The sequence below is a fragment of the Salvelinus alpinus genome, chromosome 12 (genome assembly GCF_045679555.1).
Source record: "Salvelinus alpinus chromosome 12, SLU_Salpinus.1, whole genome shotgun sequence".
Taxonomy (NCBI): Eukaryota; Metazoa; Chordata; class Actinopteri; order Salmoniformes; family Salmonidae; genus Salvelinus; species Salvelinus alpinus.
Window position 1 is genome coordinate 10,479,444 of NC_092097.1, and position 11,027 is coordinate 10,490,470.

General features: G+C 39.4%; 1 protein-coding gene across 1 annotated transcript in view; it reads right to left on the bottom strand.

Annotated features, from left to right (window-relative positions):
• The window catches only part of LOC139535489 (guanine nucleotide-binding protein G(I)/G(S)/G(T) subunit beta-1-like), a 27,066-nt gene continuing 16,039 nt past the window's right edge, over positions 1–11,027 (bottom strand). Inside the window, exons 2-11 of the mRNA XM_071334928.1 lie at positions 10,917–11,025; positions 7,159–7,197; positions 6,944–7,050; positions 6,498–6,561; positions 6,142–6,304; positions 5,915–5,981; positions 5,563–5,764; positions 4,732–4,948; positions 1,770–1,885; positions 1–1,659 (exon numbers count right to left, since the gene is read on the bottom strand). Coding sequence (XP_071191029.1) covers positions 1,779–1,885; positions 4,732–4,948; positions 5,563–5,764; positions 5,915–5,981; positions 6,142–6,304; positions 6,498–6,561; positions 6,944–7,050; positions 7,159–7,197; positions 10,917–10,973 — 1,023 coding nt within the window. The 5' untranslated portion in view covers positions 10,974–11,025 and the 3' untranslated portion in view covers positions 1–1,659; positions 1,770–1,778. The remainder of the gene's footprint in view (positions 1,660–1,769; positions 1,886–4,731; positions 4,949–5,562; positions 5,765–5,914; positions 5,982–6,141; positions 6,305–6,497; positions 6,562–6,943; positions 7,051–7,158; positions 7,198–10,916; positions 11,026–11,027) is intronic.

Here is an 11,027-nt window from a genome sequence, read left to right on the forward strand (position 1 = left end):
CACCTCAAACATCTTTTTATTACATTTTTCAATAACAGTACATTATCTATCTTGCATCCAGCTCGCTGTGGTACACCAACATCCTGAAATAAAATACAAAAAAAAAGGTGAAGAGTACAAGGATGCAGAGCTCTATCTTATCAATGGAAGGAGAAAAGGGAATCCATCTCAATTGAATTGCAAATCATTTTACTTGTGGCCACACACAAATACATCACATTTATTGTACATTGCAGAAAAAATAATAAAAAATGTCACAACTATTAAAGAAAGTGCTTCTGTATACAGTGAAAAAATGTCAGATGCTTTTTGCAATATTTAAAAGAAAGAAAAAAATATTACAAAACATTTTAGTATGGACAGAAATCTGAGAATGTGTTTTGTTCCATTGGTTGTGAAAATTTAAAGGTGAGATTGTGTGAACCACCCAACAGAGCTCCCAATCATTCCTTTATGAATTATAAAAAGTGGCATCATTAGAACTGGTAAGCATATTTCAGAGTCTGCAGTCAATAGGAAATCATTCTTCACTTTCAATTCTCTGGTGCATAGCCTTGCCAGTGTAAGTACATAAATGTATGCAGTCTAGCCAAAAAATACCTTGAATAAAGTTCAAATTATAGTTAACAGGTTACTATCCTTACGAAAAAGACAGACGACTTGGGCCTTTGCACATTGGAAAGCAATTCTACAGCATGCACGCCTAAATTAACCCATGGCAGACCCAAAAAAATATGACATTTCAGATCATTATTTTCAGACATTGATTTGTACATTTCATTCACAGAATAGCAAATGCAGTTCCAAGCACAGGAAGGGTCTGTCTATTTAGTCAGGTGAGGTCCATCACTGAGAAGTGGACAAAAAAAAAAAGAATCCCCCACCCATTTAACTAAATCCAGCCTTGCCACAAAAATAACAGAACCCCACCCAAATAACAAGACAGTTAACTGAAGGGGTTAACTGAAAATAAGTTACTCATACCCTTTTGCTTTGGAATGAGCGTTCATCACAATGTATAGCATGTGCTTGGTTAGTTAACAATATTAGTTGAAGCAAATTTTATTTTCTGTGCAAAAAAAGCTGTGATTAAACAAACCGCTACTATATAAATACATCATAGAAACGTTCTGAAAGCTGCTCATGTAATCTGGTCAAGCTTTTGCTTTCAAACTCTCTTCATGGTATTTTGTCCCATCTTTCTTACATGATTAAATTAGATTAAAATGAAAAGCTTTCATTTTAAAACATATCTAAAACCACAGAGGAAACATGACAAACGAAAGCCATTGAATAAAACTATAACCTTCAGAGAATAGAATTCTTCAACAAAAAAAAGTTAAATATTTGTACAATTATGCTCCAACATTTGCTTTTGAAACGCATACATTTGCATGGGATGATAGTGTTGTTTTTTCATTCAAGGTAACATAAATGGTCCAAGAAGGAATGCACAAGTTTGATTTGATACCACAGGAAATCTTTTAAACTAGGTGATAAACAATTGTGCTCTTCTTTGTGTAGGAAAGGCATTGGTTTCCCTTCATTTTTGTGGTTTCCAAGTCAGTTTAAAACAGTGTTGAAGAAGATGCTGTGAAAATTTTACATTCTTAAGTTGTTGTAAATGGTCTTCCAGTCAACTTGAGTTCAAAATTACATCTGAAAAAGAAAAAGTGGAAAAGGGCAAAGAGCGAGTCAGGGTTGAACTATAGCGAACAATGCACTGTATACAAGTAGCTAAGGCTGAGCAATACGAAAAGGGAAAGCACCTTCAGGTTTCAATTCCAGATCTTCAGAAAACTGTCCCAGGATCCTGTTGCAACTGCCATGCCATCATCAGTGACTCCCAGGCAGCTAACACGATTGTCATGTCCAGCCAACACACCTAAAACAGCACCATAGCATTAGTCTAAGGACTTTTTGTGCCGGGGATCTACTAGGATGCTGGGAATGATGCAGTTTCATTATACTGACATGATAAAGTTAAAATAAACGTCAATTTGTAGTAGACAAGTTTTTTTGAATAAAACATTCCCAGGACATGTTGTTTTTGACTAATATATGTGTACAAGATAAACTTTGCGACATGCATGCTTGGTGTGCAATGAGACGTCTCTGCAGGGGTCGCATTAGCTTTCAGAAAACTGCATTTTCAAAACGCAGACCATCCAAAGAATGTGTTTTCAACCATTTCACCTGCATTTTATATTCAAAGTCGTGTTTTTTGTTGTTGTTGCTTCGTTAGAGCGATCAGGGGCCTGCAACTGTACTTTTTCTTCACACCCCCCAAAAATTTGTTTCACGTTTTCATTGGATGACAACAAAAGTGCAACACTATTTGGCTTAGCAGCCACACAAGTAAATTAGCTTGCAATGAAAGTTGCTTGAAGTTAATCTTGCCGTTTAACTTGCTACCGGAAAAAAAAGACACCGGAGAAAAGTACTGTACATATCAGTCTGAGCGCTGTCTGATTGGTCAAGACGAGAGCAAAGATCTCTCATCTGATTGGAGTAGTGCAACTGAAATCACAAAATGTGTTCTTTTATATTCACGATTTGGAGCGAACTGTGACTGAAGCCGAGCAGAAATGACAATAAGAAGCATTTTAGATCGGAGTTTACAAAAACGCAGCAAAATATTTGTCCCGCTTTTTTATGCGGGAAAATATCCTGCGTTATTGCAACCTCTGCTCAGGGGGGTGGCAGGGTAGCCTACTGGTTAGAGCGTTAGGCTAGTAACCGAAAGGTTGCAAGTCCGAAACCACGAGATGACAAGGTACAAATCTGTTGTTCTGCCCCTGAACAAGGCAGTTAACCCACTGTTCCTGTACGTCATTGAAAATAAGAAATTGTTCTTAATTTTGTCAATAGGGGGTGCTGTTAGCACTTTTATTTTTTTGACATTGCCAAATTAAACTGCCTAGTAGTCAATTCTTGCTCGTACAATATGCATATTATTGTTATTATTGGATAGAAAACACTCTAGTTTCTATAACCGTTGGAATTATGTCTCTGAGTGGAACAGAACTCTATCTACAGCACTTTTCCTGACAGGGAGTGAGATTTCAGAAATCTTGGCCTCTGGTCCCAGGTCAGTTTTAATGTCCCTGTGAATGCTATGAGGATACAAACACTGCCTACACCTTCCTCTAGATGTCAGTAAGTGGTGACAATTTGAATGGAGTCGATTGCGCAATCAGGGCCCGTATAAAACACAAAAGACTGGAAGTAGCTTTCTTTTGGATCCTGCGCTGGACGCATGAAGGGCGTCGGACCGACCCCTTTCCAAGCCTTGGTTTAGCCAGTAATATATCGCCGGTCATGTTTTTACTTGTTATAGGTGTTAAAAACATCATAAGGTAGTTAATTTAAACCGTTTTATAGCAATTTATATCCGTTTAGTGCGATTTTGAGGCATTTATTTGTGACGCCCTTCCATGAGCTGGGCACGTTTCCTGTACATACCGAACGTTATTGGCCATTTCGACGGGACAAGAGGACATCTTTCGACCAAAAGACGATTAGACCGGAGAAAGGATACATTACCCAAGATTCTGATGGAAGAACAGCTCACAGTAAGAACTATTTATGATGATAAATCGCTGTTCTGTTGAAAAAATTTAAACGCATATATCGCCATTTTGTTATGTGTAGCTTCGCTTTGGCGGACCCGGTATTGCACAGTAAGGATAATTTTAGAAATGTAAGTCAGCGATTGCATTAAGAACTAATTTGTCTTTCGATTCCTGTCAACCCTGTATTTTTTAGTCAAGTTTATGATTAGCTATCGATTAGACTAGATCACTCTCAAAGATAGCGCCCGACATATTCAGGCCAGTTTTGCTACTATTCTCATTGTATAACCACGTTTTTTTGTGGCTAAATATGCACATTTCCGAACAAACTCTATATGTATGTTGTAATATGATGTTACAGGAGTGTCATCGGAAGAATTCTGAGAAGGTTAGTGAAAGAATTAATATATTTTGGTGATCATAACGTTATTGCTCCCGTTGCCTTGAATTCATGCTGGGGTAACGTTTGCACATGTGGTATGCTAATATAACGATTTATTGTGTTTTCGCTGTAAAACGCTTAGAAAATCTGAAATATTGTCTGAATTCACAAGATCTGTGTCTTTCCATTGCTATGCTTTGTCTATTTTTATGAAATGTTTTATGAGTAAATTGGTAATACACGTTGCTCTCTGTATTTATTCTAGTCGAGTTGTGATGGTGGGTGCAATTGTAAACTATGATTTCTACCTGAAATATGCACATTTTTCTAACAAAAACTATCCTATACAATAAATATGTTATCAGACTGTCATCTGATGAGGTTTTTTCTTGGTTAGTGGCTATCAATATCTTTATTTGGCCGAATTGGTGATAGCTACTGGTGGAGAGAAAAAATGGTGGACAAAGAAAAATGGTGTCTTTTGCTAACGTGGTTAGCTAATAGATTTACATATTGTGTCTTCCCTGTAAAACATTTTAAAAATCAGAAATGATTGCTGGATTCACAAGAAGTGGATCTTTCATCTGGTATCTTGGACTTGTGATTGAATGATATTTAGATGCTACTATTTACTTGTGACGCTATGCTAGCTATGCTATTCAGCTTTTTTACTGGTGGGGGGTGCTCCCGGATCCGGGTTTCTGACTCGGTAGAAGTTAACTGACTTGCCTAGTTAAATAAAAGGTAAAACATTTTTAAAAATCAGTGACTCACCGGCACGGTCAGCCTTCAGTGTGTCCCACACGTTGCAGTTGAAGTCGTCATATCCAGCCAGGAGGAGACGGCCACTTTTGGAGAAAGCAACAGAGGTGATGCCACAGATGATGTTGTCATGCGAGTAGCACATCAGCTCCTGGTCGGCACGAAGGTCGAAGAGTCTGCAGGTGGCATCATCAGAGCCCGTACAAAAGGCATTGCCATTGGGGAAGAACTGTAACGCACAGATCAGATCACACAATAATGACTTACTGAGACTATAAGACCTGGGAATTCCCAGTGATCTCACGATACGATATCACGAAACTTAGGTGCCGATACGATATGTATTGCATTTGTCATGACTCTATATGTATTGCGATTCAATTTGATGTTCCAAACATAATGCTCACTATATGCCTTCTGCAGAGAGACAAGAGCATGAGAAAAGAAGTTTTGATCAGGGATGGAAATAAAAAGTGCTGAAAACATGCTGGCTCACTATTTAAAAAGATGATGAGAACAAGCTATAGGATGAAAAATAACTGAGTTTTGGTACAGGCACAGCCGTCTAGTTCTAACTAGATTTTTTTGGAGTCAAAGTATGGACATAATATCATCCAAAATAATATTGCGATAACTATCTATTTTTCCCCCCACCATCACTAGAGACAACAGTAAAGGGTATAATATACTGACTATATTTTACTTAATAATAATTTGTATCAAATACATTTTTTGAAATCAAAGTAAAATGTATACATTTTGATTGAATGGCATTATGTAAAATACAATAATTGCCAATATATGTGCATAGACGTATGTATTGATAACGGATGCTGCCCTTACACATATGGCGTTGATGTCAGACTCATGCCCAGTGAAGGTCTGTCTGCACATGCCCTCTCTGACGTCCCAGAGCTTGGCGGAGGCATCACAAGCACCTGAGACAAATAGCCTTGTGTCGGGGGCCAAGGAGAGGCTCATGACATCACCGCTGTGCCCAGCAAACGTGGTTGTCTGCTGGCCAGTCTCGATATCCCAAAGGGCACTGTAAAAAAAATTAACATCTAGTCAAACAAGCATGAGTTTCTATCCAAATGCACATCTAATCCACTTCAGGAAAATGAACAGTGTTGTAGTATTGAAAATAGACAGAGCGCAGCATCCCTACAGGAGGGGGAGTAATTCCTTTACTTACCAAGTGGTATCTCCAGAGCTTGTAATAATCTGGTTGTCATCAACAAAGCGACAGCAGGACAGATAACCTGGAATTGAGAGATATCATTTGTACATTACAACAAAAAATCTTCAGAAATTCAGAAATGTTCCCACAGTAGTTTAGGTAGAAGAAAACGAAAGATAAGGATTTCATAGGAAAACAAAATGGAATGAAAACCCTGCCACCAAACAGAAAATGTAGTCTACCTGTGTGTCCAGCGAGCTCCCGGCTCACACGTACATTCCCCTCGCGTGTCTTCAGGTTGTAAATAGAGCAGATGTTGTCCAGACCTCCACAGGCCACGTAGTTTCCTGAAGGTGCATATGAGCAGGTCATGACCCAGGAAGAGCGTAGAGGAATGGCATGGACCTGCAAGGTGATAAAATAAAACAAAAAACATGACACCTTTGCAGACCTGAAGTAATAATCTCGTATAGCAGGTGCGTAGGTGAATAAAAAAAAACTGAAGTAGAATGGTTGAAGGGACTGAATGCAACGCCTAGAATTGCAATGGAAACGTATAGTGCAGAGCTTTGAAAGGTAAGCCACTGAAGTATATGACCTTGTTTGTGGTATAGCTGTCCCAAATGATGAGTTTACCATCTTGGGAAGCACTGACCAAGAGCCTGTAAGAAAGAGTAGAAACATGTAAGGTCATGGAATAACAGTTCCCTATGAGAAATAGTAAGTATACTTTTGTTTTTAACAATAACTCCTTTCTGCATGAAATAGCAGACTAAAAGCAATTTATCAAGACTGCTTTGCCTTGTAACTTGACAATAATAGCAACACATGCTTAGTCATAACACCTACTTACATTTAAAGCTCTCCCACTATGACTACTGTATATCATGTGGAATCATAGAATCACCAATTCATGCCAAAGGTCATACACATGTATACCATACCAACTTCTACACTTGACAACGGGAGTCATTCAACTATTTGTCACTGCAAAAAAAATCCCTAGTTTGCGAAAGACACTATAAAAATTATACTTGGGTTTACCTGGAATCAGTGCCCCAATGCATGGCATAGATCTTAGCCAAATGTCCCCTCAGTGTCCGTCTTGTGCGCATCTGAATACGGCCAACAGGATCAATGTTGGCAGTGATCTGCAAAACACAAAAAGACTGTTACATAATGCCATCGATAGCAGATCGTGTTGAATGTTTTGGATATCCCCAGGTAAAAGAGCCCAATATAAATACTTTTTTTTATACCTGTGATAGTGTGGCATCTGCACATGCTTTCCTGGCATCCTGAAAAAGTAGGACGATAATTAACCATCACACAAATGTATTAAATAAAATAAGATGTTGAAGATGGTGTAGCTTTGTTATGACTTGATTATGAGAGCAAAATGGCAATTCAATGGGCCAATTGCAACCACCGCTTTCCACTAGATTATCGCTTGCTGAGGTCTCGTTAAACCATCAATACGTGCTAACAATCACCCAATCTCAATTGCAACTTTCATCCGACACCAATTTACCACTCCGTAACCCCGGCATCCGCGTTCTTTTTAAGTCCTGATTGTAACTAACATTTTGCAAGATGACTTCGCCCTCTGGTGGGTATTATCGGAACATTTTAAATCTTGCTTCTTGAGCAGACTAACATGCTGACCACACTGCAAAATACATTTACACATACACGTTATTCAATCATTTCATCCAAACTGCTCGCGCACGTCTGCGTAGCCAGGCACTAAAATAGAACTTTGAATTTTTGACGTGCAATTTTGGTGTGTCAAAATTATACAAAGGTCCAGAAAAAAAGGACCTTGTGCATTTCAGGTCAAATAACAACCCAATGTTTACAGTGCATTCGGAAAGTCCTTGACTTTTCCCATTTTGATACGTTGCAGCCTTATTCTAAACTGGATTAAATAGCCCCCCCCCACTCAAACTACACACAGTACCACATAATGACAAAGCAAAAACAGGTTTGAATAAATATTTACAAAACAGAAATATCACATTTACATAAGTATTCAGACCCTTTACTCAGTACTTTGTTGAAGCACCTTTGGCAGAGATTACAGCCTTGAGTCTTCTTGGGTATGACGCTACAAGCTTGGCACACCTGTATTTGGGGAGTTTCTCCAATTCTACTGGGGACTCCGGGATGCTGGCCTTCTAGGCAGAGTTGCAAAGAAAAAGCCATATCTCAGACTGGCCAATAAAAATAAAAGATTAAGAAGGACAACACACAGACACTGGACAGAGGAACTCTGCATAGAAGGCCAGCATCCCGGAGTCGCCTCTTCACTGTTGACGTTGACACTGGTGTTTTGTGGGTACTATTTAATGAAGCTGCCAGTTGAGGACTTAAGGCGTCGGTTTCTCAAACTAGACACTAAACATGTACTTGTCCTTTTTCTCAGTTGTGCACCGGGGCCTCCCACTCTTTCTTGCACAAATTATATAATTAAGAAAACATTGTGGTTAGGCTGGTAGTTAAGAGTAATATTCCCTGTTGTGTGCAGAGGAGATTTATTTGTAGAACATGAACGCTCAATAGTGAACCATTACATTTTCTTACAAGACTACAAGGCCAGTAGGCCTACTGTAGCATATTATACTTTATTGAAGAAACAAAAATGTCTTGATTGGAAAGACATTTATTATTATTTGGAAGTTATTTAAATGTTTTATATATTTTTGGGGTACTTTTTACCCCCTTTTCCCCCCAATTTCGTGATATCCAATCAGTAGTTACAGTCTTGTCCCATCGCTACAACTCTCGTACGGACTCGGGAGAGGCGAAGGTCGAGAGCCACGCGTCCTCCGAAACACGACCCTGCCAAGCTGCACTGCTTCTTGACACACTGCTCGCTTAACCCGGAAGCCAGCCACACCAACCTGTCGGGGGAAACATCATACAACTGGCGACTGAAGTCACCTTGGAGGCGCCCGGCCAGCCACAAGGAGTCGCTAGAGCGCGATGGACAAGGAAATCCGGGACAGCCAAACCCTCCCCTAACCCAGACGATGTTGGGCCATTATGCGCCACCTCATGGGTCTCCTGGTCACGGTCAGCTGTGACACAACCTGGGATCAAACCCGGGGCTGTAGTGACGCCTCAAGCACTGCGATGCAGTGCCTTAGTCCACTGCGCCACTCAGGAGGCCCTGGAAGTAGTTGTGCTTAGTTTTATGCAAAGTGCTTAGTTTTATAATGATATTTAAAATCGTCTGTCACCCGTTGCTGCATTCTATATCGCTTTACTATGTGGAAATTCAATAAAAAGTTGTTCATTAATTACTTAATTTTTGCATAAGATTAGCCTCGATGTAGGCATAGTAATTATACGCAATTAAAACATGTTAACTAAATCATTGTAATTGACAGACTACATTTCCTGTCAAATCATTTTAATTCAGTTCTAATACCGTAAAATGTTTAATAAAAGCGGTGAGTAGCCGCCGGATCCTTTTAATTACCAGGCATCGGCACACATTTTAGCAAATAAACTCCTCTTTCTAAATTAATTGTTTACGAGTGAACGTCATGAGTACCGTAAAGATTGAACAAAAGATGATAAAGGAGAGCTACATCATTGCCATGGATGAAATTACATGGTCGGCTCAACTACGGTGGATACAAGAGATGCAACGAGTGAGAATGGTGCAGCCAGTCAGCCTGCCCAGTAGGTGGTGGGCCGTAGTATGTCGAAGGAGAAGCGTTTTATTAAAAAAAAATATATATATATATATTTTTTTACATAGTGTAACTGTATTATTCTGAACACATTTCAGTTCTAAATACTTATGTTCGCTAGCTGGATAGGCAAACGCAGCAAAGTACTACACTGTAAACCAATCAAAACTCGTGTACTATACCTACTGATCACGTCTGCCAATCACGTTATCCGTATCTAAGGTAGTAGACAGGTTGGTGATGACGGCTCCAGAGAGATCTCTGTCCGAGTATCTATTTATTTGCAATCGAACCATTTAGTTATAAACATCATACCATCAATGCAAGCTGTAAATGACTCCCAACTTAGAACACAGGAACCTTAGTAATGTAGCTAGCTTGCTAGTTAGCTAGTTATCAGTAGCTAGCATGTAATTCCTGGAAAAGGAGCATTTTAGCTATCAGTTTATTCGTAATAATTTACTACAAAAATCTATAGGACAAGTAGTGTAAATATAATACAGTCATCAAGGCAGGAACCACTAATTTCATTCATGCTGACAAATAAGAAATGCCACATTATCCCTGCCAATAGTTGGAGTAGGATGATTGCATAGCACACTGCCTCAAGACTGTCAGGATCATAATTTTCTAGCTAACAAACTATACACGCAACATGTGAAGTGTTAGTCCCACAACCACATTTTTGCAATAGCGTAGGCCTGTATGAAATATATTTATTAGAATGTTGACGTCAAGAAGACTTGTCGATTTTCCTTAACAGTAGAAAAGCCTGGCCTCGATACCTCCGTATTTAAGCCATTGACGTCTGGATCAAATAGAAGCCTGGCTCAAATAGAAGCCTGTATCTAATAAGCGCCGGTTGTGGTCAGTGATTGATGCAAATAAACACCTGAGCTATTAATTGAAGTTTTACAGTATGTCATAGTCTTCCATTTATCTTTAAAATGTCAATTTTGTTGTTACCGATAAGACATTATTTAATTGGGGCAGGAGTAGTGAACGAAGACAATGACTACTTCCCATGCAATATCCACTGTCTAGTATCAAGCAGGCTTGACACCGTAACGCGTCAGAACACCTGGCCTACCAGTTTTATTCCAATGTTTTTTTGTTGTAATCAAGGTTAGTTTAGGCCGCAGCTGCATGTAATCTCACGTTAGTAGAGTTAAGAACGCCAGCAGTAACCTGCAGGAGCAGGTTAAGTTCTGTGTGTTTGTTGCAATCGAGTCAATAGTGCTGAAATACACAATTTCTGTACGTTTTGAACAATTGCTCCTGCCCCATTGATGGTAGATGGAGGGATTAACACTCACTCTGATCTGGCTTTTGAGCTGCTCAGCCTCCTGGCGTAACTGGTCCAGTTCACTCATTTTCCCCTGCTAGTATGTCTGCCTCGCTCCAGCTGCCGGGACACTTGTTGATCT